Source organism: Miniopterus schreibersii, assembly GCF_964146895.1.
Source record: "Miniopterus schreibersii genome assembly, chromosome: 18".
NCBI classification, from domain to species: Eukaryota; Metazoa; Chordata; class Mammalia; order Chiroptera; family Miniopteridae; genus Miniopterus; species Miniopterus schreibersii.
In genome coordinates, this window is record NC_138121.1 from 60,630 (window position 1) to 81,148 (window position 20,519).

The 20,519-nt window shown below is 57.5% G+C and overlaps 2 protein-coding genes across 8 annotated transcripts; one reads left to right on the forward strand and one right to left on the reverse strand.

Annotated features, from left to right (window-relative positions):
• Positions 1-2,517: 2,517 nt before the first annotated feature.
• Positions 2,518-20,013, reverse strand: LOC308548400 (tigger transposable element-derived protein 1-like; the record flags this gene model as incomplete). 3 transcript variants are annotated; one of them, XM_081119849.1, is made up of 3 exons in its annotated part: positions 2,518-5,753; positions 6,024-6,064; positions 6,520-6,746. In XM_081119849.1, 3 exons carry the CDS (start codon positions 6,744-6,746, stop codon positions 3,781-3,783), a joined length of 2,241 nt encoding a protein of 746 aa, XP_080975975.1. In that variant the 3' UTR covers positions 2,518-3,780. The 3 variants fall into 3 exon arrangements, with proteins under 3 accessions (XP_080975975.1, XP_080975977.1, XP_080975976.1); XM_081119851.1 differs by lacking the exons at positions 6,024-6,064; positions 6,520-6,746 and adding an exon at positions 19,706-20,013; XM_081119850.1 differs by lacking the exon at positions 6,024-6,064 and having other exon boundaries at positions 6,520-6,656.
• Positions 7,068-19,416, forward strand: MZF1 (myeloid zinc finger 1). 5 transcript variants are annotated; one of them, XM_081119852.1, is made up of 6 exons: positions 7,068-7,142; positions 8,345-8,775; positions 9,082-9,271; positions 9,983-10,053; positions 10,149-10,269; positions 14,347-19,416. In XM_081119852.1, the coding sequence occupies exons 2-6, from the start codon at positions 8,383-8,385 to the stop codon at positions 15,783-15,785; spliced, it is 2,214 nt and encodes a 737-aa protein (XP_080975978.1). In that variant the 5' UTR covers positions 7,068-7,142; positions 8,345-8,382; the 3' UTR covers positions 15,786-19,416. The 5 variants fall into 5 exon arrangements, with proteins under 5 accessions (XP_080975978.1, XP_080975981.1, XP_080975980.1 ...); XM_081119855.1 differs by having other exon boundaries at positions 9,082-9,256; XM_081119854.1 differs by lacking the exon at positions 7,068-7,142 and adding an exon at positions 7,160-7,413.
• Positions 20,014-20,519: the final 506 nt, after the last annotated feature.

A 20,519-nucleotide genomic window follows, 5' to 3' on the forward strand; every position in this document is an offset into this window, starting at 1 on the left:
AGTGCATCAAGGCCTTGCCCAGTCGTCCCCGCCTCCGCCGGCCAGCGTCCATGTGCATCAAGGCCTTGCCCAGTCGTCCCCGCCTCCGCCGGCCAGCGTCCAAGTGCGCCCAGGCCTTGCCCAGTCGTCCCCGCCTCCACCGGCCAGCGTCCAAGTGCATCAAGGCCTTGCCCAGTCGTCCCCGCCTCCGCCGGCCAGCGTCCAAGTGCGCCCAGGCCTTGCCCAGTCGTCCCCGCCTCCACCGGCCAGCGTCCAAGTGCATCAAGGCCTTGCCCAGTCGTCCCCGCCTCCGCCGGCCAGCGTCCAAGTGCGCCCAGGCCTTGCCCAGTCGTCCCCGACTCCGCCGGCCAGCGTCCAAGTGCGCCAAGGCCTTGCCCGGGGCTCGGCGGGGAGCCGTCGGGGGCTGGAGCGCTGTGCTCGCCACTGTCCCCCGCGCGCGCCTGCTCCAGGGCCATGTGCCGTCTGTGGACAGGTCGGCCCTGTGCCCCACCGGGTCTGCTTCCGCCTCCGCCCGAAGCCTGCGCTGTGCCACAGCGCCAGTGTCGCTCTGGCCTGCGGGGGCTTCCACGCGCGCACCGCGGGCGCGGTGCTGGACACACTCGGGCCAGTCTCCACCACGCGGTTCAGTGTGGCGGGCGGGACCTCCTCCCGGGACTCGGCGATGTCGCAGCGGCGTCGAGGACACTGCAGTCCCGCCAGAAGTCGAGGACCGCCGACCGCTCTGGCTCGCCCCCTGCCCGGGCTGCCAGCAGGCGGAGGCCCCCGGAGGCAGGCCTTAGGTGGCAGTAGCGTCCTGGCTCACCGGCTGGGTGAGGGCCTGGTGTTCTTGGGCAGGTACTCTACATGCACATGGCCTGAGAGGTCGTCCAGGCTCCTGGGGTGACCAGGGCACTGTCCAGGACGAGGGGTGCCTCCTGCAGAAGGCCGTGCTGGGCGCAGTACTTCCCCACAGCCGACCTCAGAAGTGCACCAACCGCTCCTGGAAGAGGCTCGTGGTCACCCCGGCTTCTTAGGCGGGCGCCACCGTACCGGCAGGTTGGGTTCTCCGAGGGGCACACCAGCAGCAGCTCCGGCCCAAGTCACCAGCTGGTTCTGGGCCTCCACCCACAGGCTCAGCCTCCGCTCCACGTTCCCCATCACCAGGCTGCAACTGCGGGGGGGCCGCCTGAGAACTCCCTCGGATCTTGTCCCTGTTGTCACGAATGGTGGCTGTGGTGCACATGGACAGCCCAGCGCCTGCCCAATCCTGCTGAGCTTCTCTCCAGCCTCAAGGTGCCACAGCACCTCCAGCTTCACCTGCAGGCTGATGGCCTTGCGGTCACGTTTGGTGCCTCCTCAATGGATTGCTCCCCACAGCCTTTTCAGGCTGGAAACTGGAGGCAGGGCACCTCTGTCCTCACCATTCTCTCCCGACATCACGAAGGAACATTTCTGTTGCCACCCTGAGCCTGCTGTCTTCAGTGCCGCTGCTGGGGCCCTGACCCGTTGTAAAACCAGAAGACAACGCTTACTGGTGTGAAGTGCCCACAGGCTTGGGTAAAACCCGTGACACCCCTGTCAAGTCTACCTTCAAGTAGGACTGCAAGGCCACATTGGGCCAGAGCTCACCTCCTGCTGTGTGAATCCTGGCCCCCATACCCTCAGGAACCAGTAGGGGTTCCCAGGTCTTGCAGTGTCTTAGGAAGCCGCAGGACAGGCAGTCAGGGCAAGGACAGCCAGGGTGTGAGCCACTTCCTTACACACCAGGGGTAAGATCCTTGGCCAAATCCTTGGTTGATCGGCCCTCTGTGTGTGTGTTCCTGGGGAAGCCCTTGGGTTACCCAGCAGGACCACACACACAAAAGTGCCCCATGACAGACAAAAGGCTTTGGTCCCTAACTCATGGGCAGAGCCATCCCAGGGGAGACTGCATGGCACCCAAGACCCAAGAGGCCCCTGCATGAAGGAAACCCTGGTGGGAACGGAAAGACAGCTATTGCTGTGACGGCCGGGGCTCCCTCCCTGGCCAACAGGAACACCTACACAGGGCTACCATGAGGACTGAAGGTGAAACAAGCTTCCCACTGCCCAGCACCAAAGCAGGGGCCCCAAGGACACCCTCGAAGCTGGAGGCTGCAGGTACTGCAGAGCACAGGCAGGCCCAGAGGTGGGGGAGGTGAAGAGGGCCCACAGCTGGGACAGGGCTGTGTGCCACAGAGGAAAAACAGACAGTGGCCTACATACTGCAGAGGACCCAGGAAAACAACTCCTGCAGAGCCACTGAGGAGACAGTGTGGAGCATGACCTTTGAAATGACCAGTTTCGCGATTGTCAGCAGCACCCCCAAAAGATGGAACATCACCGCAACCAATTGAGCCAAACCTGCTGGGAGTTCCCTCTCTTCTTGCCATCCCTCTAGTCCCTCATTTCAGGAAAGCAAATGGCCTCATCTAACCTTTTCCCCAGCCCCCATACCTGTCATGTGTTGACAGCAGGCCCATCTACTACAGGTGTTAGCTGGGACAGAGGTAGCAGAAATCATTTCTTGCGTCTTTATTTCTTGGCATGTGTGCACATACACAGACACATGCAAGTACCCATGTTGAATGGAATCCACGAAGCCAGACATCCCTGTCTTACCACCTGTGGCTCATCCAGCTAAAACACAGAAACACTTTCCCTTGCTGACGTTTTGGTAGCCCATGTGGTGTGTAGGCAAAGTCAGGTAGACACCTTAAAGTGCCTTTATCTTTTAACTATATCTTTATTGATTTTGGGAAGAGAGAGACATCAATGATGAGAGTCACTGATCGGGTGCCTCCTACACACCCCCTACTGGGGATCGAGCCCGCAACCCAGGCATGTGCCCTAACCGGCAATGGAACCGGGATCTCCTGGATCCTAGGTCAATGCTCAACTGCTGACCCATGCCAGCCAGGCCAGGATGCCTGTTTTTAAAGTGTGGGGGGACAGGAGAACAAGCTGGAATGAGGAACATATACAGGGAACTTGTCCATCACAATCAGAGCTGTGGGTCTAATCTCAGGGAGAGGCTGGCCTGCAGGCAGTGTACTGAGCTGATTCTGAGGTGCCCACTGAGCCCTTAAGAGTGGATCAGATTTCCCAAAGAGAGCTAGACCCAGGAGACCATCAGTCAAAAAGGTCCAGCCTTAAGAGGCTGGAGAGATCCACAGAAACCCAGGAAAGAAAACACCTCCAAATTAAGGAACTGGACCCTGATATCAAAAGCCACAGTGACTGCCCTGGGCAGATGGCTGCTGGTCGGGGCATCGTCCTGTTCACCAAAAGGTTGTGGGTTTGATTCCCGGTCAGGGCACGTTTCTCTCTTACATCAATGTTTCCCTCTCTCCCCCTTTCCCTCTAAAAAGTCAATAAAAACGTATCTTCAGGTGAGGATTAAAAACAAGAAGTTAAAAAAATAAAATAAATAAAATAAATAAATAAATGATAAAGTTGCGTAGGACAGGTCACCAGAACGGTACACGGAGTGGTTAGGGTTGGCGAATGGGAGAGGCTGGTCTCAGCCCTGGCCCCTCACCACAAGGAGGATGGCCCTGGTGGGTTGTGCTGGGCCACTAAGGTGCTGCAGGGTGTGTCTGTCATGGGCGGACACTCCTGGACCCTGCAGCTCATCTGCCAGTAGAAGAACACCACCCTCCTTCTCCCCAAGCCTGGTGGGCTAAATGTCACTGTGAAAAAAGAAAGAAAGAAACCACAGAGCATAAGATATGAGAACCATGGTGAAGAATGTCCTCCAGAAACAAAAAATCATCAGATGGGTCATCTGAGGTCAGGCCCAAGCCCTAAATCACGCAGGATGGCTGCAGAGGTCTGTCCTTCAGGGCCTGTGACCTTAGCCACTCGCTCACCCTCTGTAGGCCCCACCTGAGGTGAGCACAGGCCTCCTGCCAATTTCCTCGTGGCCACCATCATAGGGCCCCCTGAGGATGCAGCCAACCGAGCCTGTTGCCTCCTTTCCTGGTGCAGTTCTCGGAGGCGGGCAAGGGCACAGTGGACACCCCGGGACACCCTCAAGCTGCGCTCCTGGTTGGGATCATTCTCTATGAGGCCAGCGGTGAAGTGGGACAGGGCCTGGGCCAGGTGCTCAGAACTCAGTGCACCCACACCGGCTTCCTCAGTCCCTGTACCCACCACAGCCTCAGTGAGACCTGGTTCTAGTATTTTGCAGGCCAGGCCTTTCCCTGCCTCCCAGGGCATCCCAGAGCCACTGACATCTCTATCCTCAGCATCCTGGGGGATTCCACAGGGTGTGGGTTCCACATGGGCCTGCAACAGGCGGGCAACACTGGCTTCTGCTACGTCCCCAAGGCCCACGTGGCTGGCCAGTGCCACAATGCTGCAGTGGAGCTGAGGCACAGTGTCAGGCTCCGAAGTGCTGGTGGACACGCACTCAGGCCAGAGCTTCCTCCAAGCACTGTTCCTGATGGTGGGCTGCAGCTCTGCCCAGGCCTGGGCAATGTTGTCTGCTGCGGTCATGACAGTATAGCTGCGCCAGAACTCCCGCATGGAAGGCTGGTCTCTGCCAGCCTTCTCCTGGACCAGCTGGCTAAGTGTTCGGCGCAGGTAATGGGCCTTGAAGGTGGCAATGATGCCCTGGTTCATGGGCTGGATCAGGGCTGACGTGTTCTTGGGCAGGAACTCAACGCGCACGTGGGCTGAGAGACTACCCAGCTGGGCAGGGTGGCAGGGTGCACCGTCTAGGAGCAGCAGGGCACGGTGCGGGAGGCCATGGCTGGTGCAGTAGCTCTCCACAGCAGGGCAGAAGCAGCCAGTAAACCACTCCTGGAAAATGCTGGGTGTCAGCCAGTCATTGCGGTTGGAGCGCCAGACCATAGGCAGGCTGGCCTTGGAGCAGCCCTTGAGGGCACACGGGTTCTCTGAGGGATACACAAGCAGGGGTTTTAGCTTGAAATCACCAGCTGCGTTGCCACCCAGCAGCAGGGTCAGGTGGTCCTTAGGGGCCTTGGGCCCAGATGCCCCCTCCAGTGCCAGCAGCATGCGCTTGGGCAGCCGCTTCCAGAAAAGGCCCGTCTCGTCCACATTGAAGACTTGGCACGGTGAGTAGCAGCCCTCCTCCAGAATGGTGCGCAGCACTGAGGGGTAGCAGGCAGCGGCCTGGACATCAGCCACAGCTGGTTCATCTGTCAGCAGCACATTGTGGCGTGCCTTGAAACGGGCAAACCAGCCATTGCTGGCACCAAAGGTCTCAACCTGGGTGCCATCACCCTGCTCATGCTGCACCTGTGCAAAGAGCTGCCGTGCCTTGTCCTGGATGAGCAGCGTGCTGACAGGCAAGTTCCGATGTTTCTGCTCCTCAATCCACAGGCTCAGGAGGCGTTCCATATGACCCATCACCACACCCCGGCAGCGGGTCAGCTGCTTGGCACTGACAGGTGTAGATGCCTGAGAATTGGCCCAGATTTTGTCCTTGTTGACACGGATCGAGGCAACTGTGGAGGTGGCCAGCCCCAAAGCCCGGGCAATCTGCGTCAGTTTCTCACCCTCTTCAAACCTCCGAAGCACCTCCAACTTCATGTGGAGAGTGATGGACTTCCGGTCCCGCTTGGCACTGTGGCGGAGGCCAATCCCACCAAGGGGTGCCTTCCCCAACACCGGAAGGTGGGGGGTTGTCTTCATTTCGCCTCTTGTGCCATGCACCTTGATGAGCTCTGTACCCCTTGCCCCTCCACAGTAGTTACCACTGTGCCCACAATGGTAACCTCTTGACCTTTCTGTAAGAGGGGAACATACAGGTATTAATATGTGAGCACATGGGAGTCCCAACCAATGCCCTGCTCAGAGGCATGCCTGGCCCTTCCCTCCCTACTGCTACAAGCATTGCACAATCACTTCCAAGCATTCTTTGTATCTAAAAGAACATGTCGCCAGGCTGAGCATGGCTCAGCGGTTGAGCCTCGACCTAGGATCCAGGAGATCGGGGTTGGATTCCGGGTCAGGGCACATGCCCGGGTTGCGGGCTAGGCAGCCAATCAATGACTCACTCATCATTGATGTTTCTATCTCTCTCCCTCCTTTCTTCTCTCTGAAATCAATAAAGATATGTTTAAAAATTTTTTTAAATAAATAAAAGAACATGTCACTTAGTTTTAGCTCATGAAATCAAAACACAGATGAGATTTCACTCTTCCTCCCCCTCCTCCCACAAACCTCCTACAACCACAAGTGGAAGCCAAGAGCATCTAGAAGCCATGACCCACCTCCCAGACTGTTGCTAACTATTCTGGCACACCTGTCTCCCAGGGTCTGGCTTCTTATCACGTACTCTAGGTCTGAGCAGAGATCACTCTCCATCGTCTTTCTTTCCGTCTGTCCGCATCCTGGTGGAGTCTCTACCCTCGCGAGCTCTGGGTCTCCCCCCCCCGCCCCGCCCCCGAGTCAGTCACTCCTCTCCCCCCGGCCTCCTGCCCTCTACCCCACCCTCTTTATCCCCACTCCCTCATCCCACTGCCCCAGAGCTTTTCGGACGCCAGTAGGTACCTCGGGTTGCACTGGAGGAGGTACTGGAGACCAAAGAGCCGGCCCCACGGGTTACAGGGGACACGCACAGGCCCGCCTACCGCCCGCCAGCACCCACCGCCGTCAGGATGCGCGCGCCCGCGCCCGGCCGGCCACGCCTCCCAGCAGGCGCCCGGCGGAGCCTCGCCTTTTCCGCGGTCCCGGCGGGCGTGAAAGGCGCTCCTCCCCCAATCTCCGCAGGTTGCCATGGAGGCCCGGCCGGACCGAGTCGTAGCTAGGGCCGTGATTGGTGCGGAACCCTGCTAATCCTCTGAGGCCCAGGGAGGCGTGAGGGAGAGGGCGGGAGGCATGCGCGGTTGGGAAGGCAGCTCTGCCGTCCGTGGCCCCGAGAAGCTTGCGCAGATCGACGGGGGCCCCGATGACTGGATCAGAGGCGGGGAGCGCGGGAAGAGGCGGCCGGGAGTGTGACCTGGCCGTTGGGAATAAGGCCACCCGGGGAACAGGGTGCAAACAGGCGAGGGTTGGGAAGGGCAAGGAGGCGCTGCGGCTGCCGCACGGAGTGTTCCGAGACACAGCCCGGCCGGGGAGGGCAAGTCGGCGAGCGCACAGGCTCGGGAGAGCGGGAGCGGCCCACTGAGCCGGAGGTGAGGGCGGAGGCCTCTGCACCGGGAAGGCTTGGGCGGGGACCGGGGCGGCGGCTCGGACTCGTGGGTTCCGGCTGCCCTGCGGAACGGAGAACGCAGGACCGGGACCTGGGCACACTCCCTGCAGGCGAGCCCGGCGCTGTCGCCGGGGGCCCGTCAGTCCCTGAGCATTGCCCTGGCGACAGGCTCTAGGAGCCCCGCCCCCGGTTGCCATGGCCGCGCCCGGACCTGCGGAGCTCCCTAAAGCGGAAGTTACCAGCCAAAACTTCTGGTAAATGTGGTTCAGGAACCTCCGCGGGGCCCTACTTTCTCCGAGTTTCGGGCTGACCTGGAGCCTCGGGGAGCGGAAGGCTGCCTCACGGAATTGGGTGGCGGCCTTCGAAATCGAATGCACTCGCCTAATAGGTTCCTTCTCAAAGCCCGCGTCCTACAGCTGCGGGAGCAGCGGAGTGGGCGGGGTCGTTCTTATTTGCATGTGAGGAAACTAAGATTCACAGAGAGACAGCGACCTGCCAAGGTTACGTGGCAAATAGGCGAGACCAGACTCCCGGTCCAGTGGTCGCAGTACCTTTAAGGCCCCTGGAAGCTCCCCCATCACCTCCTAGGCCCACCTAAGTCAGGAACCTGAGGAGGCGATGATTTGCATGGTGTGATAGGTAGGGCCCAGAGGATGGGGCTGAATTGGGCAAGGATGCCACCTGGTGGCTGAGCCACGCACATGACTTTGCACAGGTGCTAGGGGATGCAGGGAAACTGCCTTGTGGAACCAAGATGGCAGGGGAACGGTCTGAGACCGGGTGGAAGAGTGTATGGCCCAATAATGGGCTGGCATGGGGGATGGTAGTGGTGCTGATGCCCAGGTGGTGGGTCTTGTAGGTGTCATTCACCTGTGAGGGGGAGAGCTGCAGGGCAGGGATGAGGTGGTGAACAGGAGAGCAGGACTTAGGGGAGAGAAGTGACTTCTGAGCCTAAGAATTCTTTGGGGCTGGGGCTACCAGACACTCTGTAGACCCAGCCAGAGAGACCAGGGTCAGGTGGCTCATCCAGGGCTTACCAGCCCCACAGGTCCCTGGCCTGTGATCACCTCTCTGTGCTTCAGTGTCCTCATCAGCCTTGTCCCCAGGCAGGTCTGAGGACAGGACAGCAGAGCATACGGTAGGCACTCAATAAGCATCCACTCCACTGTCCCATTTGTACCCCAGGGTCAGACACTAGCCTTAGAGCCCAGGCCATCTTTCCAATGAGGCCCACAGCACTGGGCTCCCCAGGGCATGCAGTCCTGGAAAACAAGAGACCCATCACGGTGAAGTTGGAGGACTCTGAGGAGGAGGAGGCCACCCCATGGGATCCCGGCCCCGAGGCTGCACGCCAGTGTTTCTGGCATTTCCGCTACGAGGAGGCAGCGGGGCCCCAAGAGGCCCTGACTCTGCTCCGGAAGCTGTGCCGCCAGTGGCTGCGGCCCGAAGTGCACTCCAAGGAGCAGATGCTGGAGCTATTGGTGCTGGAGCAGTTCCTGGCCACACTGCCCCCTGAGGTCCAGGCACGAGTGCGGGGGCAGCAGCCAAGCAGCCCTGAGGAAGCCGTGGCCCTGGTCGAAGGGCTGCGTCAGGAGTCAGGAGGACCCCGGAGATGGGTGAGTCAGTTGCCCTGAGTAGGTATCAGGGTTAACCTGGGCGGTGCCATGCTCAGCTAGACACTTGTCCCTTGTGGTGTGGAAGTAGTCACCTGCAGCAGGCCCTATGTGAGGGTCATGCACACAGGGAGGGATGCAGGGTGGGTGTCAACACAGGGGAGCAACTGTAAAAGGTCCCTTCACCCCCTACTCATTCCCTGGGGGATGGGATCCCTAGACCTAGTCAGTCAGAACCCCTGGAGTCCTGCAATGGGGTCCAGCCAACTCCCTGCCTGAGCCCCTGATGGAGAGGGAGCACCTCCCCAGGTCACAGTCCAGGTGCAGGGCCAGGAGGTACTATCAGAGAAGATGGAGCCTTCCGACTTCCAGCCCCTCCCTCAAACCAAGCCTCGGAATACAGAACCTGGGCCTGAGACAACCTTTGGGGCCATGCAGAGGTCACTTCAGGTGAAAAAGGAGCCCAAGGTTACAGAGGACACAGGTGAGGACAAGCAAGGTAGGCAGGGCCCAAGGCCTAATTGGATGGACCACAGGAGCCTGGCCTGAACAGCCTAAAGCCCACTAGGCCGGTCACCTAATGGATGGAACCATTCCCAAGCACTGGGGGCCCCATCCCACCCAGCCAGCAGCTGTCACAAACCCTAGGACACCAATCCTGACTGTCTCAGTTGTTCCCATGCTCTCCCCTGGCAAGAAACAAGCTGCTGGGGTTTCCATGTGTGGGAGGCATATGGGGTTCATTCCCCAAGGAGATCCATTGGGGACGTCAGCCAGACACTGGGGAGCAGACAGCAGGCTGGGGTATGGGTGGGTGCAGATGAGGGAGAACACCAAAGTGTTGGAGGCCTGCCCCTCCCTTGTATGCCTCCTAGGCAGGTACCACAGCTGACCACCTATTCCACCACTCCAGTGTGGTCCCTTGAGAGATGCCCTTCTCCTGCCCTCACTGCCCATATCCCAGGTCTGATGCAGACATGCAGGGCACAGGCCTGAGCTGCCACCTCCTGCCACAGCTCCTTCTTGGCCTTCCAGGGGCCATCCTTTGCTCCATCCTTGAGCTGGGCCCTTGGGAGCTACCCTGCCATGCCCAGCCCCAAGCCAGCACTTAGCTCTCACCCCACCCAAATCCTAGCACCTGGCGCACCACTGAGGAGGGCAGTGGGGTGGGGACAACCTTGGGCCACCTAACCCTATCCTTCCTCTCCAGAGTTCCTGGATTCTGGGCCTCTAGCAAGCCCCCATGAGGCCACTTCCACTTTCCTGCCTGAGGAGGCCCAGGTGAGCCACACACAGGCTAGGAGCCTTCATGGGTGGTCGGGTAGGTCCCTCCTGGGCCTAGCAGGGCAGATAAGCAGGGACCACTGTGGTTTCAGGGCTGTGGGATGTTGCTGGACCAGGCCTCTCCCCACAGCAAGACTGGGCCTGAGTGTCCCTCATGGAGCGAACACCCTGGGGCCCTGTGGCAAGAGGAAGCTGGAAGCATGTTCTCCCCAGGTGAGTAAGACGGGCATGGTGGGGCTGCGTCCTCTGCAGTAACATATCTGCCTACTCCATTCCTAGCCCTGCTCCCCTATTCCCTGAACCATCCCTTGCAGTGTCAACCTTCAGCATCTCCTGGCCTCAAAAACTAAGCTCTCCACTGACCTCATACCCCTCCAGCTGCTACTCCCCACCACAGTGACACCTTTCAAGATGACCCTATGTTTCCCAAATCCACACCTCCCAGTGGCACCTAAACTCTGGGTGTCAGCATAGGGAGGGTCAGGAATAGCAAGGAGAGCAGATTAGTAGACGGGGTAGGTGGGTAGAAGGGGCCTTGATAGTGAGGATCAGGCAGGACAGCAGAATTCTGACCAATCATCCTGGGTGACTCAGCCCTACGCTGGACATAACCCTGGTCTCTCTTCCTCCATTCCCTGGACCCCTCCTTCTTGGTGGTGGATCTTCCTCTGAACTCTGGTGTTCTGAGACATCTGAGACTGAAGTTTGGCTGGATAAAGAATTCATTTTAATAACTCAGTCACAAACATTTTTTATCACATTGTTGGTGAGCCTTTTCCATTTGGAAAGTACATTCAGTCTTGGGAACCTGCCTGGAATGGTTTATTTCCTTCATTATTTTGTTCTGATTTCTAGAATGCCTGCTCCTTGGCTGTTAGTCCTCTAATGTTCTTTTCACACCAATCTTCCATCCCTTTGTGTTCTGTTGTCCAGAGAAGTTCGTCAGCTGTACCTTTCAGACCTTCTGTTGAGATAGTCATATCTGCTAGCATACTTTTAACTTTCCAGGGGTGTTTCACTCCCTGAACATTCATTTTTTATAGCTACTTCCTCTTGTCCTTACAGTTACAATGTCCTTTCTTATTTCTCTGAGAATAGCAATAATTTGTTTAAGTTTTCTTCTCTCAGTATGGTCTCTTGCCTCTAAGTTGTCTGCTTATGTGTAAGATGGGAGACCACCAATCTGGCATCTCTAAGCAGGTGGGTGATGGGCTGGGAAGGACTTGGGGGATCACTCTCCAAGTAGACCCACATCTTGGGGTATGTGAGTGGGTGGGGAGAGTATGTGCCAGTGAAGGATCTATAGGGTACTCTGGCTGGGCTGTTTGGGGCACCCCTTGCTGTGAGCCTCTTCAGGTCTTTCCCAAGCCCTCCAAGAAGGCCCTTCCAGCCTTTTGCCAGTATCCTGGGAGAAACGCTGCTGTCTCAGCACAGTGACTCCACTTAATCCCCCAACTTCCTCAGTGTGGTCTCCTGCCTCAACCCAGCCTTTTGCCAAGATGGGAGGAGACCCAGAATCCAGGCTACAGCAGTGCTCACCATTTGCTCAGTATTCTGTGCAGACAGAACCCAGGCCTGGTCCGTGTGGTCGCCCTGACCAGCTTCTGCTTCCAAAACAGCCTCCCCCACCTGCGTGGCACCCCTACCCCTGCACGGCCAGAGGTACCCAGCATGTCTGACTCCTAAACTTTCTGAGTCTTCTTTGGGGTAAAACACATTGATTTTTATTTTTTTGTTTCCCCACTGCTGATTTAGTATTCACCTTCTCCAACAGACTACACAGTCACCTGACCATCTGCTTTCCAGAGTAGACAATGTCAGGGGCCTATTTGTTTCCTTTCCTCTTCATCTTTGGGGATTTTTTGCCTTTTAAAAAAAACTTGTCTTATTGCTGTTTCAGAATGGAACAAATTTAAATACTATAGATGCCATTGTTTCCCATAAGTCACCATTTGCTGTGTTATCAATAAGGATCCTAATTTATTCTTTTTTCATAATGTCTCACAAATGCTGGTCCCTTCTTTGAGGATTTGGAAGTAATTTAGTTTCCCTCCAAGACTGGTCATTTAGCTCCATTTGCTTGGCTGTGAGTTCTCCCACTGGCTGCACTGTTGACAGCTTGCCCGTTTGGGCTGTAGGAACTTGTTTGTCCATGAACTAAGCATCAACCCTAGCTGAGGGACAGCCACAGGGTCCTTCAAAACCCTAAAGTGAAGGTTCATCTGGACCCCAAGCCATTCAAGGAAAATACCTCTGCAGCTCAGCCAAAAGCAAGCAGGTCATTCCTGCCCAGGTCTAGGGGTGGTATGGGCTGACCCAGCCCTTACTTATCCTCAGCCCCCAGCTTCAGTCCCTGGGATTTAGAGCTCACTCTACCAGGCTGTGGATCCCTGAATCTTACCAGCTGGCCTTTCTTACTTTGGAGTTGCCCAAGGTATTTTTAAATAATGTTCTGCATGTTGGAGCGGAGAGCAGGATCTGGCACGTGCCCCTCTGCTATTTAGTTTTTAGCTGCCAGCCAGTCCCAACCTGTGCCATGTGGCTGACTACTCCCTCCAGCTGGGGCCTGCTCCTTTCACAACCCTTCTTTCTCTAGCCACACTGGCAGCACCACCTTGGGTTCCCCGGTGGGTTCCTTCTTTGCTGCTCCTTTCCCTCCTCAGGCTCCACTCCCTATAGACAACCACAGCTCCCATCTTCAAACACTAATCCCTCAGTCACCTTGGTCCCCCCATCAGGTCTCTTGGCTGCTCCCCTTGTACCTCAACTGAACATTTTCTGTGTAGCCTGTGTTTTCATCATGAGAATATTCTGAACTAATGCACCTGTTAGAAAATTCAAAAGGCACAGAGGGAATACACAGTGAATGTCCCTCCCTGCTGTCACAGTCCTGCTCCCTCGCAGCCAGCATTACCAGTTTGTGTCCTTCGAGAGCATGTGTGTACAACAGCAAACACAACCAAATGCATGCTCATTTCCTTTCTTTACAGCATCCTGCTCCACACTTGACATTCCCTATGTAGCAAGTGCCCTGTCCTTGGACAGCTGCAGAGCCCCACTGCATATACACTATTGTTTGTCCATCCAGGCTCCTGCTGTTTCTTTGGGTTCCTTTTCAGTGAAGAACTGAGAAACCTCATATGTAGCTCACTCCACACAGGGAGAAACACAATTATTAGACAAGTACCTAAAGAATTGCTGGATCAAAGTGTGGGAAATTTGCCATTTTGATGTATCTTGCAATACTGACTTCCCATTTATGTTCACCAGCAATGCACACAAATGCCTGGGTCCCTGCAGTGAGGGTGTGGAAGTCACAGGTGAGCATAGCTCTTATGTACAGTGTTCTTACTGGGAAAGGACTATGCATATTTTATGGGATTTAAGTGAAATTTCCTATCCTGTCCACATCCTTTGCCCACATTGGTCAGGTTGTTGGTCTTCCTCGTTGGTTTATCGGAATTCTTAGGTAGTTAATTAGACCTTTGCCCCTGGAGAGTTTCTCATTTGTTTTTTTGACTCTTAAGTTACCTTTGCTGTGCACAACTTATTTCCTTTGATATAATTTATCTGCCTTTCCATAACTTAGGATTTTTCTGTCACCCTTTGAAGCCACTGCTATGTCCCCTTGATTTTACTTCCTCTGGGCTTCCTATTCAGCCCTGCTTCTCAGTGGCCTTTGCTTGCACCTACTCGGTCGCCCAGCATCTACTGCTGAGCTCACAATGTGGCTGGGGACTGCTCCTTTTCTCCAGACACCCCTCCACCCCACCCTGTGTGATCTCATGCAGGCCCAGGGCTCCATATGCCATGCATGTCACAGCACCCACGTTCATGTTTCTATGAAGACTGGGCCCAAATCCTGCACCCCACAGCCTGCATGTACTCACTGTCCCTTGGATGCCCCATAGGCACTGAGCAAGGCACATCAGACCCACCCACTTCTGTGCATTTGTGGAAATCACTCTCACCTACCTGGACAGTGCAAGAGCCACCTTGCACTATAGCCCTTCTAGAAAGGTGATTTTATTTTTTCTGCAAACTTCAGTAGGACCTGGAAAGCTTGTCCCAAGCTTCTAAGTCTTCCTCTTCATGCAAGATTCTGTCCGCCCCCCATCACCTCCTGGGCAGGCCTGCACAGATACAGTCCCTGTCCTTTCCCCTGCCCTTCTGTTTCCCTACTTGGTCGCTGTCAGGAGCCTCCAGTTCACACTGCTTACCCAGGGCTGGAATTCTCCAGGCATACAGTGGGTTCTGTCACGAAGGAGTGGATCCCTTTGTGCAATGCAGGGTTTGCGCTCCAGGTGGACAGCATCTCTGCTAGCCCGGACACTGTGAGCTCCCACCTCCACATCCCCTGGGAGTTCCGTGTGGCTGGCCTCAAGGGCCAACTCCAGTCACCCTCCCAAGAAGGTGGCTTCTCACATACGCTCGTGCTCCCCAGCGACCCGAGAGGTGACCAGGACTGCACAGACCAGGATCTCCGCCAGGACGCGGGCCACATAATGGCCACTGCCCACTGGCCAGCCCCCAGGGGTCCGAGCCAAGGCCGAGGCCGTCCCAGCACAGGCGCCGGGGCAGTGAGAGGTGGCCATTGTGATGTGTGTGGAAAGGTGTTCAGCCAACGCAGCAACCTGCTGCGGCACCAGAAGATACACACAGGAGAGCGTCCGTTTGTGTGTGGCGAGTGCGGCCGCAGCTTCAGCCGCAGCTCACACTTGTTACGCCACCAGCTCACGCACACTGAGGAGCGGCCATTCGTCTGCGGTGACTGCGGCCAGGGCTTCGTACGCAGTGCACGCTTGGAGGAACACCGGCGCGTGCACACGGGCGAGCAGCCCTTCCACTGCGCTGACTGTGGCCAGAGCTTCCGGCAGCGCTCCAACCTGCTGCAGCACCGGCGCATCCACGGCGACCCTCCAGGCCCCGGAGCTGGGCCCCCCACGCCTCCCAGTGCGCCCGAGCACCCAGGCCCCTTCCCATGCAGTGAGTGCTGCGAGAGTTTTGCACACCGTGCCATGCTGCTGGAGCACCAGGCCGTGCACACGGGTGACAAATCCTTCAGCTGCGTGGAGTGCGGTGAACGCTTTGGCCGCCGCTCAGTGCTGCTGCAGCACCGGCGAGTGCACAGCGGCGAGCGGCCCTTCTCCTGCACCGAGTGTGGCCAGAGCTTCCGGCAGCGCTCTAACCTCACGCAGCACCGGCGCATCCACACTGGCGAGCGTCCCTTCGCCTGCGCGGAATGTGGCAAGGCCTTCCGCCAGCGGCCTACGCTCACACAGCACCTGCGTGTACACACTGGGGAGAAGCCCTTTGCCTGCCCTGAGTGCGGCCAGCGATTCAGCCAGCGTCTCAAGCTCACGCGACACCAGCGGACGCACACTGGCGAGAAGCCCTACCACTGCGGTGAGTGCGGCCTGGGCTTCACGCAGGTATCCCGGCTCACAGAGCACCAGCGCATCCACACTGGCGAGCGGCCCTTCGCCTGCCCCGAGTGTGGCCAGAGCTTCCGGCAGCACGCCAACCTCACGCAACACCGGCGCATCCACACAGGCGAACGGCCCTACGCCTGCCCCGAGTGTGGCAAGGCCTTCCGCCAGCGTCCCACACTCACTCAGCACCTGCGTACCCACCGGCGCGAGAAGCCCTTCGCCTGCCAGGACTGTGGCCGGCGCTTCCACCAGAGCACCAAGCTCATCCAGCATCAGCGCGTCCACAGTGTAGATTAGCCAGCACTCACTGACCCCCTGTGTGCGTGCACCTCGGTCCTCTGTGCGTGGGAAGAGGGGGACATAACACCTACCTCACAGGGTTGTTGTGAGGCCTGCCATTGCATAGGCACAAGCAGGCCCGACTCAGGGCCTGACCCCCCAGCAGATGCTCAATAAAACAGAAGGAACCTGGGTCTGGGTCTCCACACACGCAATGCAGCCCCACCTGCGTGGGTCCCTCTATGACATCCGCACATATCCACCACTTCCACTGCAACTTCGTGGTTCCTGAGAGCCATGACTCCCTGAAGAGGTGACTCATGGCAGCACCTGTCACCTGAGTTGGGTGCCCCCTCTTGTTTTGATTCCTGTATAGTTTGTCTTCAACGCACACATCCATGGGCCAAGCCAACTGCCAGGAGAGGACCTGGTTCTCCCTAGCCAGCAAAGACCATCGGATGCGATAGAAGTAGCAAACTGGTGCCCAGCAGGCCAGATATGGCCTGGGATGTGTTTGTAAAACTTTAAACCTGGGAAGACATTCATTAGGCATAAGGGTTGGAAGGTTTTATCCAGAAATAGGCATTCTTTCAGGACTTTCCCCCATTCTCGCACGTTTACCACCAACAGGTGCTGAGGGTGGGACCCCTTCTGATAGAACTCAAGCCAGTCTGGGAACAGAGGTCAGTGGCAGGCCCAGGGCCAGTTCCCCAGCCCTCTAGTGATTATTCCCATCCCATGGGCTGTATTCTCCTCCCACCCTGGACCCATGCACACTGGGAGGTCTCCATGAGGAGTGTTTTCACTGGCAAATCACAGGAAACATCCTGGCGGGTCCAGCACCCTGCATCCTTGAGGGTCAGCCCTTTTCCCATGGCACTGCCTCTTTTGCCCTAGCTATCTTTCCCTTCCATCCCATTGTCTAGGCCCTTGACATAGCCCCCACCACATAAGAGGGGATGCCAGAAACATGGGTTGAATGGCAGTGCCAAAGAACAGATCTTCATGCAACAGGGTCTCTGACTTGGGACCTAATCACACTCTGGGCCCATGTCGGCAGCCTGCCTTTGGCCTGGAGGTTCCACGCCTGTGAGACTTTTATAAACAGAAATAAAGAGAACAAGAAAGCTCTCATGTTTTGAGGCCTATGTGTCCAAGCTTCTTCCAGAGGTGCAGTTGGACTTTCTTCTACTACTTTGAGTCACCCTCATCTACCCCCGCCCCCCGTGTACACACACACACACACACACAACTGGAGGTCTGGTATCAGGGAAAGAAGACAAGCCAGCCTGAGCCAATGGCTTCTCACTACCATGCTAGAAAAGGCATGTTCCCTGCCCTCACCCTCTTTCTCCTCTCCATTACTCCTCCCCTCTCCCCAGCCAGGACCAGGGCCACTCTGGCATCCTCCACATCTGGCAAAGTCAGCAGCTCTCCAGGAAGGGGCACTCCTGAATGGCACAGTCAGGGAGGGGAGTGTCCCCTGGGCCCTGTGACAAAACTCACTGTCCTCTCAGACCACAAAGGGGACTCTGAGGACCCTGGTCTGGGACCTGCAGAATTAAAAGAGAAGGTGGTCAATGGGCCCCTAGACAGAAGCTAGGAGAGTCAGGTAACGGAAGGCACTGGAACACTGAGGTGGCCAGTGCTCTCAGGTTGAAGGAATGTTGCTAGAACTTTATAAATCCTGTAAGAGATTTTACAAGCCTGTGTAACTTTTATAATCAGAAATAAAGAGAACAAGAAAGCTGTCATGTTTTGCTCACCTTAGTGTTGTGAAGAATATGAAGGAACATCTGTACAAACACAACTACATAAAAATACAAAATTCCACTCAAAAAAATTACAACATGAAAGACCAGGGCCCCAAACATGAAGCCTTGAGAAGTGTATAGACCCACCTGCCAAACCAGCCTTCCAAGAAGAAACGTGAATAGCGATGTGAGAGCCACCCCTGAAAGAAAATTTCTGCAATTGGCTGGAGATACAAGCCGGCGGTGAGAACCCAAGTGTTACCGTACTGTCAGCAAGGCTGAGGGCCTGGACAGAATGACCACTTAGCCACATTTGGCCGGAGCCAAAAGAGGAACGAACCCAGGAGAAGAAAGTCCAAGGCAATGGTCAACTGGTGGAAGCTACAATGCCCAGCCAGCCTGTCCCTGGATCATCTGTGCCTGAGCCCATAGGTCACTCCCAAGCCCAGTCTTCCCATGCCACATCCATCCAGTTATTCCAACCCCAACCCAGCTTCCCAAATCTGTCCACTTCTCTCCCCATTACTGCTGATTCCAGCAGCAAATCTCCACTCTGGAAGTACACAGCACTTAGCCACCTTTCCCTTCCTACTCCTGCCCCTGCCATCCCAAAATGGAAACTATCTTTCCAGTGCCAGCTCCCAGGGGCTACACTAACAGCCCCCAGATGCACTTCCACCCTCACTCCTCACCCGTCATGTTCTGCCCAATCCCTCCAAAGCTCTGACCCCAGCTTCCCTCAGGGCCTTTGCATATGCCAAGCCCTGTGCTGTCTCCCAAGAGGCTGCAGGCCCAGGGGTTACAGGCTCCCTCAACACAAAAACCACCTTTGCCCCTCTGTCACTTGGGTGGCCACAGGGTGACAAGTCACAGCTGCACCATTGCCAATCCAGCCCCCTGCCTCAGTTCGGCCATCCTCTCCCTCCTTGGTCCAGCCTCCATGGCTTCCATTTCCCAGCATTTTTTGCAAAGTTAAGTCTAAGACGTTAGAGACCACGCAAGTCCAGCTTTCGCCAGTCCAGCGTCACCTCTCCAAAAAACCTATACCCTATGCCTGGATGAGCCCTCAGCTGATGGGCCTCAGCAACTGGCCTGAAGATGGACACATGGGGCAGGCTGGCGAAAAGGATGGTAATCAAGCCTCGTTGGAGACATCTTTTACAAAAGTAACCAGCAAGAGCAGAGCAGTTGACAAGAAAAGCAAGGAAGGATTAGAGAAAGACAGAGCTGAGTCTGGAAGGCCCCCTGACTCCCAGGACCAGTCACATCTAAAGCCTGAGAACGCTGGCATGGCTGCAAGTATGTCAGTCCCAAACCTGACCTCTTCGAGGCTTCTGAGGCCCCATCCTCACCTCAGCACATCTCCAGCAATCAGCTCTCTTGGGACTCAAGAAAGAATGCTGGGAATGTAAGGCTAGGACAGCCAAGGGGTTGAAGGGGGCATGCGGATTGGCAGCATTGAGGATGGAAAGGCCGGAAGGGGGAGCAGTTACAGAAATACAGCTGGGCCCAGTCCACGGAGCCCAGGAACGCCAAGGGTACCTGGCACTCCCACGGCAGAGCCTCCGCGGAGGCTGGGATCGGGAAGGACGCCAGACCACGATCGGATGAGGTGGAGGCGACTCGCTGGGTTGAGGAAGGTGGCTGGGGTGGACCCCAGGTCCGGTCCAAGGAGGCGCTGAGGATGAGAGGGCGTCAGGGTGACTCGCGGTGGTGAGAACCACGGGCCTGGGCAGGGGTCCACGGCGAAGAGCACGCCTGCCCGACCCCAGCGCGGCCCCAAGTATACCATCCGAACTGCGTCTCCCACAATGCTCCGAACGGTTATCCCAAGTCTAGTCAGTGGCCGGAGCGGACAAGCTGCGGGAGCCGCCCTCAGACGCAATAGGCCAGAGCGTCAGAACCCCCGCTGCCTACACCCGCTCTGCCCTCGAGACCTACCTCCTCCGCGGCCAGACGGTTCCCGCGGTAACAGCCGGAAACCGCAGAACCGCCCAACGCCGTTTCCTCCCGCCCTCGGGAGAACGCTGAGCTGTGACTGGAGGAAAGGTTGGACCCGCCCACAACGTCCCGCGCGCCGCCGCTGGAACGCCGGACCCACGCCGAGAGCGGTCCCGCCCCCCCAAGATCCCCCAGCATAACTCTCCGTAATGCTGACCGCTCTGTGATACATGTTTTGTTTACCTCAAATAGAATCTCCGCGAGTGGGTTGTTGGGGTTTGCGATGGGACAGGAGGGTGCTCCACCCAGTATTCTCTAGACGATCCTGGCCTCATCCCAGGATCCGACCCGCCGCAGTCCCCATGCCTGTCTGTCACCTCTGGGACAAGAGCCTCATTTGACCAACCCACGCCGTGGTTTGCAGTAGGGCAATTGGGAATGGCTGGACCGCGAGCGGAGCGGCATGCATCTGCCCCACTTAAACATGGCGGCCGCACCGTACACTGCCTGGACCCACGGGTTCCCGGAAGTGACCGAGGGACGCCCCGCACGAGCGGAAATACTCGAGCCCAGCCGAAGGAGCCCGAAGTCTAAGCCCTAAAGCTGAGCGACGCTGGGCGGAGACGGCTGCGCAGGCGCACAGCGCAGGCCGGGCGGGAAGAGCCGAAGCTGACTGGAGGCGGAAATATCCGAAGTGGTGGGGCGCCCGAGGCCGTTGCGGACCTCCGCGCCGAAGCCGCTGCTGCCGCGGAAGCCGAGCCTTCTCCAGTACACGGCCGCCACCACTGCGGTCGCCACTGCCTCCTTCCACCTCAGAAGCCGCATCCTCTTCACGGAGGGAGCGAGTGAGCGGGCAGGCGGTGCGGCCCAGGGAGCCCGCAGCCGCAGCCGGGCCTGAGAGACCAGAGCGGGCGAGGGGGCGGAGGGAGCGGCTGGGTGGGGGCGGGCTGAGCGGACCGAGCACAGCCGAGTCGGCCCGAGTACAGCCGAGCGAGGCCGAGGCGCCCCGCCAGGCCGGAGCCGGACTACGGGAGCCGACGCGGGCCGCGCGGTGGGC

Coding starts and splice junctions, on each gene's coding strand:
- MZF1 (XM_081119852.1), top strand. CDS start 8,383: ATGAGGCCCACAGCACTGGGCTCCCCAGGGCATGCAGTCCTGGAAAAC. Junction 8,776..9,081: donor CAGGAGGACCCCGGAGATGG/GTGAGTCAGTTG, acceptor GCACCTCCCCAG/GTCACAGTCCAGGTGCAGGG. Junction 10,270..14,346: donor TGGAAGCATGTTCTCCCCAG/GTGAGTAAGACG, acceptor TGTGCAATGCAG/GGTTTGCGCTCCAGGTGGAC.